General features: G+C 44.2%; 1 protein-coding gene across 7 annotated transcripts in view; it reads right to left on the reverse strand.

Annotated features, from left to right (window-relative positions):
- Window positions 1–25,373, reverse strand: part of ATP11B (ATPase phospholipid transporting 11B (putative)) — a 192,847-nt gene that overhangs the window by 135,564 nt on the left and 31,910 nt on the right. For 6 of the 7 annotated variants that reach the window (XM_077290435.1, XM_077290439.1, XM_077290436.1 and 3 more), the window contains exon 2: window positions 6,953–7,069. In XM_077290435.1, the coding sequence (XP_077146550.1) occupies window positions 6,953–7,069 (117 nt within the window). Of the gene's footprint in view, window positions 1–1,887; window positions 1,952–6,952; window positions 7,070–25,373 lie in introns of those variants that run through there. The other variant, XM_077290440.1, reaches the window with a different exon arrangement.

Here is a 25,373-nt window from a genome sequence, read left to right on the forward strand (position 1 = left end):
ATATTTAACAACATAAATAACATACTATTATATGTGTTGTTATTATATATACGGTAATAGTATGTTATGTTGGAAGCTACGGGTAGAAGATGGTGCTGCGGGACCAGTGTGGTGTCTGTAAAGCACTATATGAAGACGCTGGAGGGTGAGTATAAGAATGGGGGCACAGGGATTATATTTAAAGCACCACTCCAGCACTGAAAAATAACACTGGAGTGCTGCTTTAAGAACCCATGGGAGAACTATAACTCCCAGCATGTCCTGTAGATGCTATGGCATGCTGGGAGTTATAGTTCACCACAGAAGTGGTAGAGAGCTTTTTATGTTCTGTAATCACTAACCTTTTAACCCTAGAACGCATACCTGGGGCCTCGCAGGCCTGCCAGGTTACTTGTTTTCTATTTTCTGTAAAAGAACTTTAGTTAGAATTTTGAAAATCTAGGTAATCCTCAGGTATATAGTTGTTAGTAATTTCCAGTTATTCATATATTTTTACGTTACAGACATTTCGGTATAACAACCTTTTTTTGGGACTACCCCATATTCACGCACCTGGGGCCTTTTAGGCCTGTACTAGGTTTACATGTGATACTCAGTCTTTTTGTCTGTATTGTTGCTGGGCAAGAACTTTTATGACTCTGCTATTGCTGGGAAGAGTGTGGATTCTGCATTCCCTTTTTTCCAATATCCTTGATGTGTCAGCCCTCAATAGCTACATTGTTTATTGTCAAACTAATCCAGAATTCCATGCCAACAGGAAAGACAAGAGATGTCTATTTTTGACAGAACTTTGTTATGAACTTTTGAAGCCTACTATGATGGAGAGAAGCAGCATGATATGCTTATCAAGGCAAATTACGGAGGCAATGATCCGATGTGGAATACGCTTTCTGGAACATCCAGAGCAAAGAGAAAAAAAAAAGAAAGCGCTGCTATATTTGTCCAGCAAAGAAGGAAAGAAAATCAGAGCGTTTCTGTTCTACTTGCGGACAAAATTCATGCAAGGAACAATCAGACGAAAAAATAATATGCGAGAATTGTCGGGGGAATATGTAAAGTTACAAATAAATATTCCTGCACCAAGTTTGCTACAACCAAAAAATGTTTTCATAAAAAAATTGCATATAGAATGCCTATATTTGGCGTTTACTTACTTTTTTGTTGTTTTATGCACATAATTATGTTTTGAAATATACACATCTTAGGCTGTGTTCCCAGTAGCGCTGGGGTTCGCCAGAAGGGGATCCATAATGGATCTGACCTCCTGGTAACTCCAGCTAAGGCTGCCAGAATAGCGGGATTCTGCCAGCCTTAGCTGGGGTCACCAGGAGGTCAGATCCATTACGGATCCCCTCCTGGCGGACCCCAGAGCTAGTTGGAATGCATCCTTACCTTGCAATTGTAAAATAAATTTTGAAAAGTATTTTTATTTGAGTTATTCAGTGTTATTTGCACACAGGCCTAAAAGGCCCCAGGTGCGTGAATATGGGGTAGTCCCAAAAAAAGGTTGTTATACCGAAATGCCTATAACATAAAAATATATGAACAACTGGAAATTACTAACAACTATATACCTGAGGAATACCTAGAGTTTCAAAATTCTAACTAAAGTAATTTTACAGAAAATACAAAACAAGTAACCTGGCAGGCCTGCGAGGCCCCAGGTATGCGTCCGCCAGCCTTAGCTGGGGTCACCAGGAGGTCAGATCCATTACGGAATCCCGTCCTGGCGGACCCCTGCGCTAGTGGGAATGCATCCTTACTTGGCAATAAACTTTGAAAAGTATTTTTATTTGAGTTATTCCATGATAATTGTAAACAGGCCTAAAAGGCCCCAGGTGCATGAATGTGTAGATTCCTATGGGTATGCGCTCTAGGGTTAATTACCGTAATTCTTTCTTGTACAGGCTGTGCTCAGTGCAGGTCCTGCAGCCAGCCATGACCGCACAGTGCCCTCCCTCTTATGACCTCACCACAGATCATGTAAGACGAAGCTGCACTGTTTGTAGTGAGGTGTCTGCAGGACCTGTGATGACATCATGAAGAGGCAGGGCTTTGTGCGGTCATGCCCGTCCTCTTCATGACCTCAGCACAGGTCCTCCACAGAGCATTCAGCACTACATCAGCGCTGTCAGGCATGCGGGCATCCCTTCCTCCTGTGCCACCGTGCTCCTGCACCCTCCTCCACCGGACACAGATCTCCCCAGCTGCTGCAGTCATCCGGCGCTGGGGAAACCATGTGGGTCCGTAGTTTTTGTGAAGGAATATTCATTTGCTGCTCCCTGCTCGGCAATGACAGGTGGGCAGGGAAGTGGCTAATGAAGTATTTAAGTATTTGGACCACATGGTTTCCCCAGCGCCGGATTCCTGCAGTGGCGATGTTTTCCTGCCTCCTGCGATCCCACATGCTACATTCCAACCATAAGACGCACCCCATACTTTACTCCCACATTTGAAGGAAAAAAGTGCGTCTAATAAAAGTGAAAAATACGGTAATGAATTGGGAAGTAGTTCAATGCAGAATGTGCTGTAAATGTTGTCATAATCTGGGAAAGTTATGAAATGTCATGTAAATGTCTGTTCTGCTCCTGATCTGGGGATCTCGACTTTTAATTGAGATGAATCTGTGCTGCACTTTATGCACATGATCAGTAGTGACCAGTGCTGGGGGAGTCGGAGTCAGGGAAATGGAGGAGTCAGAAGTTTGGCTTACCACCTCCACAGCCCTGCGTGCAGCTGCGAGACAGTGTAGCCGTCTGTCCCCATAAGGAAGGCATAGATCCTTTATTACGGTCTCTGCCTTCCATATCGCTGTATACACAGCACTGAACTAGCACTGGATACAGATAAATAGGAAGCGCCACTAGCGCAGCCTCGTAAGGACTGGTGCAGGGTGGGAGCAGGAGCTGCTAGGTCCCAGTCCTAATATACCAGTCCCAGTTATAGGGAAATCAAATTATAAAGAAAATAGTACTCAAACACTGTAATGCACTAAAAGGCTTTTTATAACTTTATGGGAGTCCAAAATATAAAATAAATGTAAAATAAAAAGCAGATAAAAAATAAAATAAAGCCACATCCAATCCAAATCACTGTCAAAAACAAAACATTGTGTCCAATATACAAAATTAATTTGTACAGAAAGGGAAAAGAGTTTTAAATGCACAGTATTTCTGTGGCCTTGAACTAATGATTTAGCATTTTTTCAGACCAATAAACAATTAGTAGCTTGTCCTTTTCTTCAAGCTAGTATAAGCAGAATCATTTTCTGCAAAAATGATGTAGATTGTAAAGCCTTAACAAAAAAGGCATACATCTTAAAACCCATCACTAGATTCATGTGTCCTGATCTTCAAGCTGGGAATCTGTGAATTTGAGAGAAGTTTTACTTGGAAACCGAGCAGCATTTCAGAGAAAACTGTTTAAAAAGCTGGTCTGGGGTGTCACAGATAGAAACCCGACTAGTCCGTCGTGATAGAGACCCGACTAGTCCGTCGTAGCCCCCTTACGGCTTTCTCCATGCCTCGCGACAGTTGGTAGGTCTCCGGTATATGTAACATAGAGAGCGGTTAGTCAATCGGAGTGGGACATGGAGATGCCGGATGGGGGCTGAGCCAGACTAGTCAGGTATCTGCCTATAATCCCAGGCTGGCTTTTCAAACGATGTTTTCTCTGAAATGCTGGGTTTGTTTCAGAGTAAAACATATCTGGTTACAATTGCGCAGCTAGTGTAACTAATGTCACCCATGGTTCAGGCAGCATGAATCTAGTGACAGGTTTCCTTTAAACATCAGCTTCTTTGTTTTAGCCACACAGACCCCCCTTTTTAATTTGCCTCCACTTGTACTCCGTGCTACCTACAGAGAAAGCAAGTAAAGCACATTAAAGGGAGCCTGTCACGGCATTCCCTGTGGCTTCGCTTATACTCCATGTGCCACCCTGCAACGCTCCGCTGTTGCAGTTAAAACAGATTTTAAAACAGGTAAAGTAACAAGATGACTAGTAACCGAGGCGAGCCCCACCAAGCTCTCCCTGCCAGGCTATGCATGACTGACAGGTCTCTCCCTATGCACACACACATATAGGGACACTCCATAGTTGCTGCACTCTTCTATGTATGACATTTATGCAAGCAATTTGATAAAGGCCAAGTAACTACAGTTGTGGCCAAAAGTATTGACACCCCTGCAATTCTGTCAGATAATACTCAGTTTCTTCCTGAAAATGATTGCAAACACAAATTCTTTGCTATTATTATCCTTATTTAATTTGTCTTAAATGAAAAAACACAAAAAGAATTGTCCTAAAGCCAAATTGGATATAATTCCACACCAAACATAAAAAAGGGGGTGGACAAAAGTATTGGCAATGTTCGAAAAATCATGTGATGCTTCTCTAATTTGTGTAATTAACAGCACCTGTAACTTACCTGTGGCACCTAACAGGTGTTGGCAATAACTAAAATCACACTTGCAGCCAGTTGACATGGATTAAAGTTGACTCAACCTCTGTCCTGTGTGTACCACATTGAGCATGGAGAAAAGAAAGAAGACCAAAGAACTGTCTGAGGACTTGAGAAACCAAATTGTGAGGAAGCATGAGCAATCTCAAGGCTACAAGTCCATCTCCAAAGACCTGAATGTTCCTGTGTCTACCGTGCGCAGTCATCAAGAAGTTTAAAGCCCATGGCACTGTGGCTAACCTCCCTAGATGTGGACGGAAAAGAAAAATTGACAAGAGATTTCAACGCAAGATTGTGCGCATGTTAGATAAAGAACCTCGACTAACATCCAAACAAGTTCAAGCTGCCCTGCAGTCCGAGGGTACAACAGTGTCAACCCTTACTATCCGTCGGCATCTGAATGAAAAGGGACTGCATGGTAGGAGACCCAGGAAGACCCCACTTCTTACCCCGAGACATAAAAAAGCCAGGCTGGAGTTTGCCAAAACTTACCTGAAAAAGCCTAAAACGTTTTGGAAGAATGTTCTCTGGTCAGATGAGATAAAAGTAGAGCTTTTTGGGCAAAGGCATCAACATAGAGTTTACAGGAGAAAAAAAAGAGGCATTCAAAGAAAAGAACACGGTCCCTACAGTCAAACATGGCGGAGGTTCCCTGATGTTTTGGGGTTGCTTTGCTGCCTCTGGCACTGGACTGCTTGACCGTGTGCATGGCATTATGAAGTCTGAAGACTACCAACAAATTTTGCAACATAATGTAGGGCCCAGTGTGAGAAAGCTGGGTCTCCCTCAGAGGTCATGGGTCTTCCAGCAGGACAATGACCCAAAACACTTCAAAAAGCACTAGAAAATGGTTTGAGAGAAAGCACTGGAGACTTCTAAGGTGGCCAGCAATAAGTCCAGACCTGAATCCCATAGAACACCCGTGGAGAGATCTAAAAATGGCAGTTTGGAGAAGGCACCCTTCAAATATCAGGGACCTGGAGCAGTTTGCCAAAGAAGATTGGTCTAAAATTCCAGCAGAGCATTGTAAAAAACTCATTGATGGTTACCGGAAGCGGTTGGTCGCAGTTATTTTGGCTAAAAGTTGTGCAACCAAGTATTAGGCTGAGGGTTTTGTCTGGCCCATTTTTGGAGTTTTGTGTGAAATGATCAATGTTTTGGTTTTTGCTTCATTCTCTTTTGTGTTTTTTCATTTAAGACAAATTAAATGAAGATAATAATACCAAAGAATTTGTGATTGCAATCATTTTCAGGAAGAACTGCGTATTATCTGACAGAATTGCAGGGGTGTCAATACTTTTGACCACAACTGTATGGGGGAGAGAGCAGCATTGGTCATAACTGCTCTGGACGACAAGCCAACAATGGTAGGTGAGCTGCAGTGTAGAACTGGACACGGGAAAGTAAGAAGAAAAATTGTAGGACAAACATCAGTAACTAACCCAAGGTTGGTTTGATCCGTTATAATATCCTAGTGACTGCAATTAATCTGGAACACTTGCTGTTAGTTCTATGGAGAGGTTAGTTCTCCATAGAAGTCCATGCTAAGTTAGCGTCACACGTCCAAGTTTCAATTGTTTGTGCATGGACCATAATTTTCAGATTAGCTATAGGTCTCCTGACCCAATCGTAACCGATTCATATAAGCCTACAAAGCTGATGAGTTTGGGTCAGGAGGACCACAGCCAGTGTGGAAAACTGGCCTAAACAGAATTTCAGCTGGGTGTGAGGAAGGGTAAGATTCCAGATGCTGAATGTGATAGGGGACCAAAAAAATACATTAGGTTTGTTTTTTCTCCAAAGGGCGATTTGGATATTTATACTATTCTTCGTGGGTGGTACAAATCAGGCGCCAACTCCTCCCACAATGTAAATCCTGACACTGGCACTGACGCTGCCACTGGTATCAGGGTTTAATCTTTCACAGCACGTACCTCAGTGTTCAGTAGAAAATGCTACGCGTACGCGCTCTCAGAGCAGAAGAAATTAAAAGGTTGACGAACGTCAAAACACATTTGATAGCCCAAGCACTGCGGTTTCCGGTAATCTGCCAGGGAAAGGTCATCGAGAGCCGTAAATATCCCACGCGGGCTTGAGGTTCCCCATAGCTGGTGTAGCAGAATACATTTTCCACCAGTCATGTCTCCTCCACTCAGGGCAGACATAAAGGTAGGGTTTGCCTCTTGGTACTACTGACAGTGTGCTACATTCTAGTATATAATGTTACTGAAATAAACACAGCACAGTATATGGCCACTTTTACCACAGAGACTATGAAACCACAGCAACAGGTAGGCCTAAAAATAGATAATGATGGCCTGCACTGAACCTTCACACACTGACAACTCATCATTCCTTTACCTAAGCTACACAGATTTTTCTTAAGTCTCACGTCTAGGAGATTAACATACAATCTGTGCACAGGCTTACATCATGCACTCAGCACTGGCACACAGGGCAGTGGGCACCAGTCTATAATGGAAAACTTACCTTAGAGGAAATGATTCTGTTGTCTGCAAATTTTTGAGGAACGTAATGGCCATGTTGAGGGAATCTATTGGCCACATAAACCGTTCGGGTTTCGCTATGATTTGGTGGGTCACATCCCTGGGGAAAAGCATAGTAAAAGTTACTTAACCGAGAGAGAAAGCCACAGATAGCTCAGTAGTAAGTGTCAGCTTTGTGACCAACAGCCCCAAATGCAATGCAGAATAGACAATTACACAAGAGAGGATGCTCATAAACTGGAAATATACACGCTTCTTACACAAGCAGGTGAAATACTGAGGGATGATGCAAGCAGGTTGCAGAGGTGGATTACAGAACAGAGGAAATGGCAAGAGCAAAGGCAGTGTTCTTCTACATAAAGATATAGTGAATAATGAAGTCAGAGAGCGGCTGGCTCTGATACAAAGCATACCCAATATCCAAAACCCTGGAAAGACTAGCACGAGATGTGTCCTTCTGAATGTCATTCCCCAAACAGGAGGCCTCAGCATTGAGCAGTCAGATTTCTGTGCTACCTTTTGCTTATTTACCTGCCACATTGCTGCAGCCATGTGACATTTTTAAAGGCGAATCCCTACATAACAGTGATACGACGCACTCTGTTTTCTTTTTACAATATGCCAATGAAACGGAGCACCAGGATAACCCAGGAAAAAGTGCAGTTACACTGTATGATTATGGTTCCTATGCACGCTCATCCATGATAATCTGGCAGTGCAAACTGGCTGCCGAGCTCCCGATGAAAGAGCCAAACTTGTTCTTTGGGCTTGCCAAAAAGAAAATCATTCCGGATTGTCAGCAGCATATCATCCAGTATAAACAGGTCAAGAAAACCAGCAGGCTATAGCACCCTCATCGATCTATTACTGATAGGTCAGTGCGCCTCTGAAGTGCGGTCTGCCTGTGTAAACGGGATATTAAACAGAAGCCCACCAACAAACATGTGGCCAATCAACGATGCGCATCAGCAGCTGTAAATGCAGCTCAAAGGGAACCTGTCACCAGAAAAACACTAACCCCATATCTGCAGGTTAATAGCATTACTAACCAGCTCGGTGCCCGCATGTAGCCGAACACTGCCAGGAGAAAATGATCTCTATTCTCCCCAGCAGCATTCTGGTTTCAGTCACGGCTTTGAGTATACAGAGCAGCGGTTATAACTGGGCCTCCGGCACTGACTGACAGCCGACACTAATGCCGAGTCCATGCTGGTCAGCTGCCGCTAATGGGCTGACTGAAAGCAGAAGCACCAGGCAAGTTAGTAAGGCTATTATCTGAAAAAAAAACACCATTAACCTGGAAATATGGGGTTTATCCGCAGGTTAATAGTGGTTTTTTTGGTTCCCTTTAAGAATCCGGATTTATGAACCAAATAAAAACAAAATTGTATAATTGCAGCCAGTTTTCAAAGTAAATTGCAAAAAAAGGCAAAAAATTGTACAAAAACTTCCAAGGAATAAAGCATTGCTTTAAAAGAAAAATTCAGCTTCTGGACCATGTATGGAAAAAGTTTAAAAAAACCTGTGTGTGGTAAACCAGGGAAGAGCGAGTGGATTGTGACTGTTAGGGGATGGAGTGATTCTTAAAATCTCATTCACATGGTGCATTTTATTTTCATTTTTTTTGGACCTGTGGAACGATTTATTAAAAAAAAATAAAAAAAGACTGGGGCATGTTAATGTTATTCGCCATTTTTACTGCAGGCTTTCTTCATTGTAGACAATATAAGTTAGCAGAAGAAAAACAAAACATATAAACCCCCTTAAAAACGAGTTATTTCTACTACAGTTATTCATGCAGGTAGAAACCCAGACTAGCTCTAAATGCATAACGGACAGCTCATTCTCATCTTTACTATTTCTGGGTTTTTTAAATTTGTTTATAAAAACTGAAGCAGGTACACTGTCTGAACTTAATTTATCCAGTGAATCTTAGTAATGGACCAGTGTAAAATGGATGGAAATCTGAACAGATTACCATGGATTTTAATGGCAGAGTCCGATTTACATTGACGAACATGGTCTGATCATACCACATCTCCTGGGCAGTGGCGGATGCAAAAGAGTATACAGACCGGACAGGAGGGATCACAGCCGATTCTTTCTTTGAAACATTGTGTAACAGGCAGTGAAATGTTTTAACTTACAAAAAGAATCAGCTGTGATCCCCTCCTGTCCTGTCTGTATACTTTTTTGCTTCCTCCCCTGCCCAGGAGCTGCGATATGATCAGACCATGTTCCTGCACGGTCAGACACCGCCATTACACAGTACATAGCAGGGGCCCATGTGTAAAACACATATCCAATTGTGGAAATTATTATTACTCAAAGATCTATCGATTAAAATGTACTTGATCATGGGTAAACTCCTTTTATTTCCAGGAAGGGGTGGAGAGGGAAGCATTTTGGAAGTTCAATTCTAAAAGCCTCAATAGTCATGAAAGCATAAACCTAACAACAGATAAATGTCAATCCTTATTTAGTAGAAACCACAGAGCCGGATTCACTTAGCCATGCTGTCAGTCATGCCTAGCCCACATTCATCCCTGCATACAGGCTACCAACAATGCCTCCTGCTGCTATCATGTTCTTGGCTTGCAATGCAGGTCATGGCAAATTTGTAAAGTCATCAATTTCACTATTTTTCCCACACACACTAGATTAGCAGAAATGTAAGCTCAATGAGCTTGATATTACAGAGGATTTAAGGGGAATCTCTCAGCAGGAGGCATCACTGGGCAGGGAATAGAGCTGGAGTGACAGAGGATTTAGATCTACAAATAGTTCTGCAGCCTCATTAGTCTATCGATTCAAACACTGATTTCTCACTAATGGACTGGACGGGTCATGTAAAGTTATTACTGGACTTGTCATTGAAAGAAATACACAGTCAAATAGTTTGTTGGGTGAAATCCTGCTGACAGATTCCCTTGACAATGTAAGAAACCGTTACATAACTGACAGTTCATTACAGCCCACAGCTTGTGCAAATAGGAACAGAACCCAAGTATTGGCTGTGCAATACTTTGCTGGCTGGCTTGTAACATCTCCAGTTGAGGCAGGGTATTGCGTGGAAATGCTCTTTTACAGTATTTCAAGCAGAGAATGATGACTAAACACAGATCTGAATAATACAATTAACAAATATATTCAATGACATGCTTTCTGCTGACAAAATATTGATGCACTATCTGCAGCGACTAGAACACCATTTGACATGTCCAAACTTCAATTTTAGGTGCTCTGAAAGCAAACAAATAAAATATGGTAACTCACATTTGCCATTATGCTTACATGGGTTGCCCTGTTAAAACATGTTATCCCCTAAGTGATAACTCGCTCATCTGCACTGATCTGCAGATCTGGAATTTTTGATCACCGACCAGGAGCTTTTATTCCTGTTACAATATGGAGCAGCAGGTCGAATACCCGTCCACTGCTCCATTCATTCATTTTCCGGGCTGCCGGAAAAAAATACAAGCACAGCGCTCAGCAGCCACATAGGGAATGAATGGAAGGGGGAACACGGACACTGCCGCTCTATTAACAGGTGGTTTCCGGCTCTGCAGTGCGACGCAGGTTTTAGCAGCTGACCACTCACCGATTAACATATCTCCTATCCTGGGGATTGCTGATAAAGGGGTTGTTAAGTTTAAACAATGTTAATTTTTCAGATGTGACCTGCCATTTGCAGCCCTGGCTACTGCTCAGCTGTACTACACACTATGAGAAGACCACTGGTCAATGAATGCTGCTGTTACACACCACTAGACATTGGTGAACTACTATGACCTGTTCCAATTGCTTTTTTCCTTTAAATGAAACATAGTTTGGCGTTCAACAGGTTACAAATCTAGTAAGGTCCAAGGAATCTCCAAACATAGGGAAAAACTAAAAAAAAATCCTTGAAATCCTCCGGTCCCATGGAACCATCTTGTGACTACAACTTCTAATGGCTGGAAATCAGAAGTAATGGTCACACGCTCCCAATGCAAGTCTATGGGAGCCAGAACGAAGCTCTCATAGACTTGCAATGAAGTGTGACCTCTGCGTCACCCAGCAAACTCTGGAGCAATCCAGCAGGACACAAACTGTGGAGACTGAAGAGAGAAACGACAAGTATGACAGTACGTGCAGACCTTAGGTTGTAAGCACCACTTTAGTGGTAAAATAAGAAAAAACAATGCTGGCGTGGTGCTTTAAAGGGCTTTTACATGTTACTCCACACATTTATAGATCAGTAGCTTAGCTAAGATAGATGGCTCAAGCTGCAGAGCTCAGTAATTTGCTGCAGAAGTGATGTGAGCGGTCGATACAACGTCACCAATGTAGTCAAAACAAAGACTGGGCAACCGCAGAGAGACGGTGCTGGACCTGAGGAGGGCGAACACCTGCTCTGTTTGTTATGCTGAGTAAATAAACATTTTGGATGTCCAGTTTTCTTTAAAAAGAAAAAAAAAAATGGGGAAAAAGTTTCCACGTGGGGTGAAATGGTGGGAAAAACCTGCAGTTCCACCATTTTTGTTATTACTTCATTAAGGTGAGAATGACCGGGGAAAGGTTTCCCAAGCTTGTACATTTACGGTGATTTTTTTTTTTTTTTTTTTTTAGTTAAAGGGAACCTGTCTACCCCAAAATCGATGGTGAGGTAAGCTCACCGTCATCAGGGGCTTATCTACAGCATTCTGGAATGCTGTAGATAAGCCCCCGATGTTACCTGATAGAGGAGAAAAAGACGTTAGATTATACTCACCCAGGGGCGGTCCGGGTCCGATGGGAGGCTCCGGACCGGACCTGAGACACCCATCGGACCCGGACCGCAGCTGGACCGCCCCTGGGAGAGTATAATCTAACCTCTTTTTCTCCTCTTTTACGTAACATCTGGGGCTTATCTACAGCATTACAGAATGCTGTAGAGAAGCCCCTGATGACGGTGAGCTTACCTCACCATCGATTTTGGGGGTGACAGGTTCCCTTTAAAAAAAAAAAAAATGTAAAGCTCAACTTCAGCATTTTTTTATTGCTGCGAGTTGTGCCACTAATGCAAGTTCCCTGCACTTTGTCTTATACTTACCAGACGCCCAGTCTTCATCTGCTCGGCAATCAAAAATCAGGCCAAGACAAGGCTCTCATAGACTTGTATTGAGAGCTTGTAGCCATTTACCTCTGGCTTCCGATCAGTCAGAAGTTGCGGTCACAAGATTTGCGGCTTGGGACCACAGCGGCACTAGGAAGAGAAGATGGCAGGTGGCAAGTATAATACTAAGTGCATGGACCTTACGTTAGTAGCACCATTCACGTGGTGAAAGGCCTAGTGACCAGTGTGAAAATTGTAAGATTACGGATGTTTGACATAGCAATAGGATATAAAATAATTTTTTGATACAAATTCTTAACTTAACATCAAAATTGGAGTTAAACAAAAAGCCGTTTTCTGATGACCCATTCCCTTTAAAGGGCTTGACCACTACTCTGACAACCCCTAAGTTTTTCCTTTCCAGTAAAAAGGAACCACCTAAACTCACCTTTGGTGCCAGTGTCATTCCAGCGGTGTTGGCACTGGCTCTCCCAGGGATTGCGTGACATTCTTATGTCATGCGATCCTTATGTCATGCGATGAGGCCAATCAGGTCTGGCCTCACTCTGCTCTCCTATGGACACTGTTTACATCTGGAGAAAGCGAGAGCAGACGTAGCTCTCACTTCCTTTGGATGTCTGATTTGTCAAAAGGTAAGGAGAGTGAAGCTGGTTTTGACTGGCAGCAGGGCTACAACATCACACAATCCCCAGGCGAGCCAATGCCAACACCGCAGGAACCAGGACTGTGCAGTCAAAGTGAGTCAGTGTCCATTTTGCTGGAGTCAGAGTCGGTATAAAATGGACCAACTCCTAGAATACAATTATATAATAAATTGGGTACATCAGCGCAATGCACAATATGATACAATTTTTTTCATAAGAATCTGGGAAAGTTCTGAAATGTCCTATAAATGTCTGTTCTGTTCCAGATCTAATCTTTTAGTTAAGATGAATCTGTGCTGCACTTTATGTACAGGCTCAGTATTGAGGCATGGAGCCGGAGTCAGGGAAATTGAGGAGCTGGAGGATTGGATTACGGACTCCACAAACCTGGCCTGGAATGGCACCGGCAATGAGTATAATATTTTGTTATTTTATAAAAGGTGAACACAGTGATTAGGAAAAGGTTGACCGAGTAGTGGACAACCCCTATAAAAAAAAAAAAAAAAAAAAAAAAAGCCTTTTTTCCCCATCAATTCTAATAGGGCAGAACTACATGCACTTTAACACACGTAATGAGCAATGCAAGAGGGAGACACTTTTTTTCGTTAGTGATTTGTCATTTTGTTTTCTTCATTGATTCTAAAAATAACGCAGAGAAAAATAGGTCTAGACATAACGACAAAATTAATTTACAGAAATTGGCATTATGTTGTAAACAAAATAGATTTCATGAATCAAAGCAAAAGTGACAGCTATAAAAAGACAATTTATCTTCCCAGCGAAGCTGACCAATTTACACAAAAGTAGTCTCATTACAACGAACTAGTCTACAGGTTGTATTTTAGGCTTCTACTCTCAAACACAATGCAAAAAAGTGTTAGGCAACAATTTGCTAGTTAGGGTATGTGCACACGTTGTGGATTTCCTGCGGATCCGCAGCGGTTTTTGCGGTGCTGAAACGCTGCAGATCCGCCAGTGATTTACAGTACAATGTAAATCAATGGAAAAAAAAAATGCTGTGCTAATGGTGCGGAAAACTCCGTGAGGAAACGCTGCGGATTAAAAGAAGTAGCATGTCACTTCTTTTTTTGCGGATCTGCAGGGTTTTTGTACCCATTCCACTATAGAAATCCGCAGGGGTACAAAACGCAGTAAATCTGCAAAAAAATCTGCAGTAAATCCGCAGCAAATCCGCACAAAAAACGTGTCAAATCCGCACCTGCTTTTTCTGCGTGTCAAATCCGCACCTGCTTTTTCTGCCAAGAGATGCAGAATCTGCACCAAAAATTCCTAAGCCTAATCCGCAACATGTGCACATAGCCTAAAGAGAACCTGTCAGCAGGATCAACCCTCCTTAGCCATCTATATGGGCATGTAGGTAATAGGAAGCTGAATAAAATGATGCTAATAAATTCCCATTAAACACTGAGAAAATTGAAGGGTTTGGAGGAGGGAATATAATGCATATATATAGTAATTTCATTTGTAGGCACGTGTAGAAAAAGCCGACACTGCTGGTAGAGAATGTCGTGCTTGAGGAAAGGACAAATAGTCATAGGGTATGTGGACACGTTGCGGATTTGCCTGTGGAACTTTCTGCGCAGATTCTGCATCTCTTGGCAGAAAACACAATTAAAAATCTGCGCGTTTTTATGCGAATTTTCATGCGTTTTTGTAAGCCAAATAAAGATATATTATTTAACAAAAAAAATTGTGATGTCATTTCTTGTTCAACCTCTTCATTTACATACTCCATTGAAGAATAATGTTTACACCCACAGATAGATGATTGATAGATCTATAGATAGACAGATCTGTAGTTAGATATACATAGAGATAGATAATACCAAGCCCAATGTTTAGTAATAAACATAATAAAATGGTACATAAAGAGTTAAATAAACACAGACACACACAAAATCTGCATTAGGCCGGGATCACACTTGTGAGAAACTCGCATGAGTATCGCACCTCAATACCCAGCACTGCCGCCGGCACTCGGACCGGAGCTTTCAGCTGCATAGAAATACATGCAGCCGCACACTCCGCTCCCAAGTGCCGGTGGCAGTGTCGGGTATTGAAGTGCGAGACTCGTGCGAGTTTCTCACAAGTGTGACCACGGCCTTAAACGCAATATCTAATTAAAAAAAAAAAAAAATGAAAAAAAAATGTTGTGGGCTCCAGATGTGACAGCTCTCCACGGGAAATCGTTGTGGGACACTCGTCATTAAATGGATTACATCGGAACAGGGATTATACTGTTGGTTTATTTTTTACAGGCGATCGAGGGCGTCTGGGATTAGCTGTATGGCGAGTATGTTTACTGTATATGAGAGTATGTGTTTTTTTTTTGTTTTTTTACACAGTAGCCAGATGAGGGGACTACTAATGTCCCATCATCGGCTAGCTGTCACTGTAGCAGGCATAGCCGGATGGGACTAGTAGTCCCATGAGACGATGCCTGCCTACATACAGCACTGCACACACACATACACACATCTCCGCACACACACAGTCTCCGCCCCCACACACTCTTCCTCCTCCCGATCTGCAGAGTTTCTCGCACGCAACCCCGCAGCAAAACCGCAGATCTTTTTAAACCTGCGGGTTTGCTGCGGAATTGCCTGACTCAATGGTAGTCAGTGGGTGCAGAAACGCTGCAGAGCTGCAAAAAGAATTGACATGCTGCGGAAAATAAAACGCTGCAAATCCGTGCGGATTTTTCCGCAGCATCTGCACACCAATTGACTAACATTGCTTGTGCACTACATTGCAGATTTGATGCAATTCCGTGCGTCCAAAAACGCTGCGCAAACGCATCAAAATCCGCAACGTGTGCACATACCCTTATAACAATACTGTGAAAGCCTAAATAATGAGGACGAAGCCACCTCAGGAAAACGGCCGCCGCTATTTTCCTGAAGCGGCTACACTGGGGAAAACTCGGAGGGTCTGCTAGTGTCTAAATGACACTGTGGTCAGTGCACTTCTTTTAATGGCTTTGCGACTCTCAAAACCTGAAGCAGTTAATTAATAGGTTAAAAAAAAAAATGAACATATATACTGCAAGTTGTTCTGACATTGCAGTTCATATGTTCAGTCTTTTAATGTTTTAGAGATTTTTCAGGAAAGTTTTGAAGCTGACCCTCCTGGCCAAGAAGATGTGTGCACATTCCTTTATGGTATGTTTACATGAGTTTTACTTCAGGAGTTTTTAGAGAAAAAATTCTCCAAAACTACAAAGAATTCAAAAACCACAAGTTTTGGTTAGAGTCTCCTCTTAAAAAACTGAGAAAAATGTGCACATTCCCTTATAGATTCAGCCAGCCTTAACCCATTAGTGACCACTAATACGTCTTTTTACTGACCTGAGATATGAGAAAATTGCCGACCCATACAGTTGACAATCCAGCAGCTGTCGGCTGTACATTATAGCTGACAACTTTTTGCATCAGCCACTATCTGTGTTGGCACCGACCATTGCTGTTTAACCCCTTAAATGCTGCTGTCAATTGTGACTATGGTATCTAAATGGTGAAGACAGTGCGGGGGCTCCCTCTTTAACCCCATCGGCACCTTGAGATCTTGATCGTGTGGTCCTGATGTTTGCCATGGCAATTCATGGCCAAATATCTGTCTTCGAGTCTGCCGACTATAGAAGTCTGTTCAGAAGTTATAAAAATTTAAGTAGTAAAAATACATTTTTTCATTCCTGTAATGCCATTTTGCATTAATTCCTGAAAAGTACCTGAAGGGTTAATGAAGTACCTTAAAGCAATTTTTAATACATTGAGGGGCGCTGTTTTTAAAACGGTATCACATTTGGGGGTTTCCAATATGTTGGACCCCCAAAGTCAGTTCAAAACGAAACAGATTTCTAAAAATATCAGTTTTGTAAATTTCCTTGAAAAAAAAAAAAAAAGGAAAAATTACTAGTGATGAGCAAGTATACTCGTTGCTCGGGTTTTCCCAAGCACGCTCAGGTGACCTCCGAGTATTTTTTAGTGCTCGGAGATTTAGTTTTCATCGTGACAGCTGAATGATTTACAGCTACTAGCCAGCTTGATAACATGTGGGGATTCCCTAGCAACCAGGCAACCCCCACATGTACAGTTATATGAAAAAGTTTGGGCACCCCTATTAATCTTAAGCTTAATGTTTTATAAAAATTGGTTTGTTTTTTTGCAACAGCTATTTCAGTTTCATATATCTAATAACTGTTGGACACAGTAATGTTTCTGCCTTGAAAAGAGGTTTATTGCACTAACAGAAAATGTGCAATCTGCATTCAAACAAAATTTGACAGGTGCATAAGTATGGGCACCTCACCAGAAAAGTGACATTAATATTTAGTAGATCCTCCTTTTGCAAAAATAACAGCCTATAGTCGCTTCCTGTAGCTAAAATTTTAATGAGTTCCTGGATCCTGGATGAAGGTATTTTTGACCATTCCTCTTTACAAAACAATTCCAGTTCAGTTAAGTTTGATGGTCGCCGAGCATGGACGGCCCTCTTCAAATGATCCCACAGATGTTCAATGATATTCAGGTCTGGGGACTGGGATGGCCATTCCAGAACAGTGTAATTGTTCCTCTGCATGAATGCCTGAGTAGATTTGGAGCGGTGTTTTGGATCATTGTCTTGCTGAAAGATCCATCCCCTGCGTAACTTCAACTTTGTCACTGATTCATGAACATTATTGTCAAGAATCTGCTGATACTGAGAGGAATTCATGCGTCCCTCAACTTTAACAAGATTCCCAGTGCTGGCATTGGCCACACAGCCCCAAAGCATGATGGAACCTCCAACAAATTTTACTGTGAGTAGCAAGTGTTTTTCTTGGAATGCTGTGTTTTTTTGCGGCCATGCATAACGCCTTTTTGTATGACCAAACAACTCAATCTTGGTTTCATCAGTCCACAGGACCTTCTTCCAAAAAGAAATTGGCTTCTCCAAATGTGCTTTTGCATACCTCAGCCGACTGTTTGTGGCGTGCTTGCAGAAACGGCTTCTTTCACATCACTCTCCCATACAGCTTCTCCTTGTGCAAAGCGCGTTGTATAGTTGACCGATGCACAGTGACACCATCTGCAGCAAGTTGATGCTGCAGCTCTCTGTAGGTGGTCTGAGGATTGTCCTTGACTGATCTCACCATTCTTCTTCTCTGCCTTTCTGATGTTTTTCTTGGCCGGCCACTTCTGGCCTTAACAAGAACTGTACCTGTGTTCTTCCATTTCCTTACTATGTTCCTCACAGTGGAACTATGTAGGTTAAATCTCTGAGACAGCTTTTTGTATCCTTCCCCTGAACAACTATGTTGAATAATCTTTGTTTTCAGATCATTTGACAGTTGTTTTGAGGAGCCCATGATGCCACTCTTCAGAGGAGATTCAAACAGGAGAACAACTTGCAAGTGGCCACTTTAAGTAGCTTTTCTCATGATTGCATACACCTGGCTATGAAGTTCAAAGCTCAATGAGGTTACAAAACCAAAAAAAGTGCTTTAGTAAGTCAGTAAAAAGTAGGTAGGGGAGTATTTAAAACAAGAAAATGATAAGGGTGCACATACTTATGCACCTGTCAAATTTTGTTTGAATGCAGATTGAACATTTTCTGTTAGTACAATAAACCTCATTTCAAGGCAGAAACATTACTGTGTCCAACAGTTATTAGATATATGAAACTGAAATAGCTGTTGCAAAAAAAACAATTTTTATAAAACATTAAGCTTAAGATTAATAGGGGTGCCCAAACTTTTTCATATAACTGTACTCAGCCTGGCTAATAGCTGTATATCATTCAGCTGCCACGATGAAAACTAAATCTCCGAGCCCTAAAAATTACTCGGAGGACACCTGAGCAACGAGTACACTCGCTCATCACCAAAAATGACTGCTACATTATTAAACTTTCTAAAATGCTAACAAAACAAAGCAACATTTTGCAAATGGTGCTGATGTAAAGCAGAAATGATGGAAATGTTATTAAGGTTTCTGTGTGGTATGACTATCTGGATTAAAGGGATAATCAGTCTAAGTTTGAAAATTGCTATTTTAAAAAAAAAAAGTCATATTTCTGAAATTTTTATAAATTTATGCAAAACATATCAATCTGAATTCACCATTATCATAAAGTATAATGTGTCATGAAAAAAAGCTGTCAAAATTAATGGGATTTGTTGAAGCATTTCAGAGTTATTACTACATAATGTGACACTGGTCAGATTAAAAAAAAAAATAGCCTAGTCACTAAGGGGTTAAACCTTTTAACTGTCAGCACAGAGTTGAAGAAGTACTGTAAGTGCAAAGAGCCGCAGGTACTGAGCGCTCAAGCTAAAAAAAAACAAAAAAAAACGGCTTTAACAGAACCAACTCAGAAGTGTTTAATTTGCTATAATAGAAAAGGAGAATTAAGCCAATTTACCCACCAAAACTTTGAGACCTATGGTCCATTAAATATTTCCCCTCAAAGAGCAGACTAGGGGCCTGGAGCTGACCTACTTAATAGTACATTCAACTGTGTGCCACTACAAGGGACCAAAATAATAAAACCTCATAAAACAATGACAGGAACATGATGCTACATATATTTTTAGCTTACCAGTTGTGTAAAAATGAAACCAGCCATAATAAAGATCTCCCAAGAATAGTAGACATTTCTGATGCAAAACGAAACCTGAGAGATCTGGTCATGAATTTTGCAAGTGAACCACAGCTAGCGACACATCACACGAACTGTACGGTACAAACTCACTGCCCGTAAACACACAGGTTTTAAGAACCCTTCTGAATTCAGGGGGGCATCCCATAAATCAATTTCCTAAAAGCCTGTTAAAAGTCGTGCCGTTCACCACATGGCATAAATATTTTTATATTTTAATAGAAAAATTGTGCATGCAGTGATACCAAGTAAGATATTCTTTTAGATTTCACCATTTAGATATTGGGAAAACGTGTGAGGGGGGTGTGGTGGTAAGAAAACGACTGGCGTGTGATTTTGTGTGCCACTTTGAAATGGAAATTGCTGTGATTACGAAACGATTATGATTATATAATAATAAATGTATAATATTTAATTTAGTTGCAGAACATTTCTCAGTATTTCTTACTGTAGCACTGTTGGAGTTTTTTTAATTCCAGCAGTAGCAGCATCTTTTTCTTTGAGAGCTGCAGGAATGACCTGTGTTGTCTGCAGTCGTATCCACTTGCTCTTTTGGCTCCAACAAGCCTACGCCATATGCACTCAGTCATCATCTCATTGTCATTTATTACACTGCTATTTGGAGGTATTAAAGCTAGTCTGCTGAACGTACATGTGGGGAAACACTAAATATGCTTATTAAAAGTATCCATCTCCCCATTCTTACTAGATTATGAACACAATGTACAAATAGCAATTACAAGATAAAATTGCATCAGTCATCTGACATGATTACCACAAGCCAGAAGCTACAGCACTGTAAATAAACAGATATCCAAAAGCCACATCACAAGGAGCCATGTGTAGTGAGAGCACCTTGGGGCGGACTTACCATTCCTGACAGACAGCTTGAACTTACACCAGACAATATACGGATGCACCAAATTTACATGTTCATTTAATTTACTATGCATTAAAGAGAATTGATTTGCAGAACCACGGCCAAATCCGTATTCTATGGCTGCCTGCCGATAGCCCAGCAAACTACCTCCTACCATTTGTACAGCTGACTTGACACAAAGTGCATAATGATGAAATGATGGTGACATGCCAGGAACCAGGGATGCCTGTGCGACTGCACCGGAGCCCGGAGGTGGAGGGGGGCCCCTGCAGGGTGGCTAATAATGGCTAATCATGTGCCGCGGGCAAGGAGAGATTCCTGCAGCTCCGCTGCCTACAAGAGAGAATAGCAGCGGAGCTGCAGCGATCTGTCCTGCTTCCTGCCCGTGCTTCCTCTCACACAGACAGCAGCACCGCTGGATGACGTCATCATTCAGCGGCCGGCTGTGCTAGAGAGAGGAAGGCGACGGTGATGCTGCGGCAAAGAGTGCAGAGAGGTGCTGTGTGTGTACATGTGTTGTGTGTGTGTGTGCGCATGTGCAGCGCCCCAGAGTCCTGGTCGTTGCAGTAATGTCGCTCTGCCGCTAAGGGGAGTGATGTTACGTCTGACTGCACTAAAGGAGTTCACCTGATCAGGTAACACACACACTACACTTCACACTCCGGCCACCAGGGGGGGTGGTTCTATCTAGTAGGCCACTCCTCACACTCTGGTAAAACTGGGGGTTGGACAGGAAGACAGAGAGAAGTAACTGGGAAGAGCTAGAGAGAGGACCTGTCAGGGATGGGATCCTGACAGATGCCTAAGAAAGGACAAGAAGCGAGGTTTATTGTGCTGAGTGAGAAAGGCAGGAATACAGCAAAGAGGCAATAGGACCAGAAGGAGTTGTGCTGTAAGACCGAGGCAACATCCTTCTGAGGCGCAAACAGTCGGTGGCCGGAACGCCGAGAAAGAGACTTTAAGTATTACTTCAAACCACGGCAGGGCAGCCAATTATAGGTTGGCTGCCTCACTTAAACACCTAAGCAGACAACGGAGGCAGCTGTGGGAGAGGGGCGACTCTAGAGTCCCGGAAGAACTCCAGGCCTACCCCGTCATACGGGTGCGTCCTAGCCATATCATCTGGGGGACGGAGAGAACGAAGATCAGAGACAGACAGAATAAGTTGTGAGGACTATCCCGGGGTGCTCAGCAGGGAAGGACTACAACACACAGGCGCTAGAAGGTAGACACTGATTCCCACCTGTTAAAGGGGACTCCTGATGTGCCTTTGGACCGGCCGGTCTCAGACGGCCCGGTTAACAGTGCCCTGGATTGGACACCTCGAGACCTTCAGTAAAGAGGTAAAGAGACTGCAACCTGGTGTCCTCGTTATTTACCGTGACCAGCACTACACCACACCATAACGACATCCCATACCACCACCTTCATTATACGCCTATCAGCAGGGTCACGGACCGGGTCTAGCCACCGTGACAACTCCAGAACAGAGACCCGGTACCGGGTACCCCTCGGCCCTGCGGCAGTGGGGGCGCTACAACTTGGCGTCACGAACAGGATCTACTTAAGCCTGAAGAATCAGGTCATGTGTGCCTTGGAACTGTGATTTGTTGTGCTTGGCCTGTGACTTATTGCAAAGACTGTGCATTACTATTGCCGCCAAGAGTTCCCGCCACAATTCGCCATCGCCGCGCACAGAGGGAGGAGCCTTCGTTTCGTGGGCGGAACTGGTCAAAAGAAGCGCGGAACGAGAAAACGCGGCAAAGCGCCAACCCCGGAAGAGGAACCCCGACCTCCAGCAGGTTAGTGGGAGGAAGGGACAGCCATGTCCGAGTCGGGAGGAGCGGAGGCGGCGGTCGCAGCCGTGGACACGGGGGCAGCTCCGGTCCCCGCAGCGGACGTAGCCGCGGCCCTAATACCACCACCAAGTGCCGCAGAACCTGCTGCCCCATCAGCCAGTCGGACACTGCCGCTACCACGAAGGCCATAATGCCCTTCTCTATGCCGTACCTGCCCGGAGCGGCCTGGCTCCCACGATACTCCGGGGAGTCGCATACGTTCACTGACTTTAAAGAAGGGATCTGCAGCCTGCTTGAGTTCTATCCCCTGACAGAGCCTCAGAAGGTTCATATGATAATCGGCCAACTCTTTGGGGCGGCTTTGAGAGAAGTGAAGTCCTGGCCCGCCGCGGATAAAGGAACTGCACAGCAGGTTTTTGCAAAGCTTAAAGCCACCTTCGATACCCGTACTGCTACAGAAATTAAATTGACTTTCTATGGATGCAAACAGAGACCGCAGGATAGCTTACGGGACTATGCCCTAAATCTCCAGGAGCCGCTGCGGGCCATTAAGCAGAGTGACCCCGGCAGCATGCAAGATGAGGATAAACTCCTGAAGGAGCGGTTCATTGAGGGGCTCCTGTGCAGTCACCAAAGGGGCCAATTACACTTCCTGGCCATGCAGAATCCGGACTTGACTTTTGCGCAATTCAAGGATAAAGCTATCCAGGCGCTGCAGGAGCGGCAACCCAGCCGCGCAATACCACCCAGGCGTCCCGCTCTCACATACCACCAGGAGGTGGCGTCAGATGCCCCAGTCGCCGCCGAGGCCGACGCCCAGAGCCTAGAGGACGACTCCCCTGCGGGACTCCGCCTCCAGATGCAGGAGCTGACCAAGAGCGTTGCTGCCCTGGCCCGGACGGTGCAGTCCCTACAGGAGGCCCCCAAGGAGAAGATCCAGCTGACCCCCAGACCAGAGGATGTCCCTTGGATACGACGGAGGAGGACTCCGCCGACCAGAGGCCGGGACAACGATCGCTTCCATCAGGACGGACGACCCATCTGCCGCCGCTGTCATCAGGTGGGCCACCTTGCAAGGTACTGTCCTTTAAACGAGCAACCCCTGGGGCAAAGGGCCAACCCCCAGGAGTAGGACGATCAGGCCCGCAACATTGGAGAGCCAAATACGTTGGAGGGCGACCAGTTCTCCCTGTAGTGGTTGACGGTATTCCCATGAACGCTTTGCTGGACACTGGTTCTCAGGTGACGACTATGCCTTACGTACTTTATAAACGGTATTGGGAGGACACCGATATTACTCGTGGCCCCGATGACGATTTCACCATAATAGCCAGTAATGGTCAGCCATTGCCACAAGTGAGGTATAAAGAGGCCACCATCAAGGTGGGGCGGGTGGAATTGAAAGCCCAGGGGATTGTAATTGTTGATATTGACCGCCGAGAATGTAATCCCATGATGACTATCGGTACTAATGTTATAGAAAATTGTCTTGCAGAAGTTATTGTTCTGTTGCAACAGGTAGCAGAAACCGCTGGCCACAGTGAACAACGCGCCCTGCAAAAAGAAATCAGAGCTCTGATGCAAAGACAGCAGGTAGAGCTGACTGGTGGTGAGATTGGTCGTGTCACTGTGAGTGATTCAAACCCCATCGCGATACCCCCCAGGAGTGAGATGTTAATATGGTGTCAGGCAGCCATAGGCCTCAGGGGAAAGGACTACCAGGCCCTGGTAGAACCCGTCTATTCAGACAATAGACCTACGCTCCTAACAGCCAGGGGGGTGGTCGACGTCCGCCAGGGGAGGGTGCCAGTACGTGTCCTTAATTGCGGGGAGGAAGAGGTCCATCTCACCAAGTATGCCACGCTCGCCAAACTGTTCACCGTCAATAATAGTGTGATACAAACACCTGGACCCTTGGCCCCATCAAATCTGGTGGGGGACAACGGTTCTGCAGGGCCCTCGAAAGATTGGTGTCGGGAATTGCATGTGGGCACTGACTCCACCCCATCCCATCAGAAACAGGGGGCCTACAGGGTGGTTCACGAGTACGAGCGGGTATTTAGCAAACACCCCTTAGATTTTGGACAGGTGAAAGGGATCCAACACCATATCCCCACGGGTGATCACCGGCCCATAAAAGAGATACCGCCCTGTACCCCCAGCTCATTACCAGTGCGCTAAGGACATGTTGCGAGAAATGAAGGAGGCTGGGGTGGTGAGAGACAGTTGTAGCCCCTGGACAGCTCCGTTAGTCCTTGTTAAAAAGAAAGATGGCACAATGAGGATGTGCGTTGATTACAGGCAGTTGAATCGCATTACACATAAGGACGCATACCCACTGCCCAGGATAGAGGAGTCTCTGGCTGCCCTAAAGTCTGCTAACTATTTCTCTACCTTAGATCTCACCAGTGGGTATTGGCAGGTTCCCGTGGCGGAGGCGGACAAAGAAAAGACGGCCTTCACGACACCGATGGGTCTCTGCGAGTTCAACTACATGCCCTTCGGATTGTGCAATGCCCCGGGGACGTTCCAGAGAATGATGGAGTGCTGTCTGGGGCACAAGAACTTTGAGACCGTACTGCTGTATTTGGATGATGTCATTGTCTTCTCTAAGACCTACGAAGACCATCTGAAACACCTGGCTGAGGTGTTTGAAGCCCTGTCCAACTTTGGCTTAAAGGTGAAACCGTCCAAATGTCATCTGCTGAAACCCAAAGTGCAGTACCTGGGCCATGTGGTGAGTGCTGAAGGAGTGGCCCCAGACCCCGACAAGGTCACGGTGATCCAAGACTGGCCGAAGCCCAGCAACCTCCACGAAGTCCGGCAGTTCCTCGGGCTGGTAGGCTATTACCGGAGGTTCATTAAGGACTTCACTAAGAAGGCAGCGCCCTTGCAAGACCTGTTGGTGGGTCAATCAAAGAAGACCAAGGGGAAGAACACCCCATTTGATTGGAACGAGGGGCTGGAAGGATCCTTCACTTGCTTGAAGTCGGCACTGACGGGAGAAGAGGTACTGGCCTACCCTGAATACGACCAACCGTTTGTGCTGTACACGGACGCCAGCAATGTAGGATTGGGAGCCGTGCTGTCCCAGGTCCAGAAAGGCAAGGAAAGGGTAATCGCTTACGCCAGCAGGAAACTTCGCCCCATAGAAAGGAACCCTGACAACTACAGCTCCTTTAAGCTGGAATTCCTTGCCATCGTCTGGGCAGTGACAGAGAGGTTCAAACACTACCTGGCCTCAGCGAAATTCACCGTCTTCATGGATAACAATCCGCTAACGCATCTGGATACCGCCAAACTTGGGGCCTTGGAACAGCGGT

The sequence above is a fragment of the Ranitomeya variabilis genome, chromosome 2 (genome assembly GCF_051348905.1).
Source record: "Ranitomeya variabilis isolate aRanVar5 chromosome 2, aRanVar5.hap1, whole genome shotgun sequence".
Taxonomy (NCBI): domain Eukaryota; kingdom Metazoa; phylum Chordata; class Amphibia; order Anura; family Dendrobatidae; genus Ranitomeya; species Ranitomeya variabilis.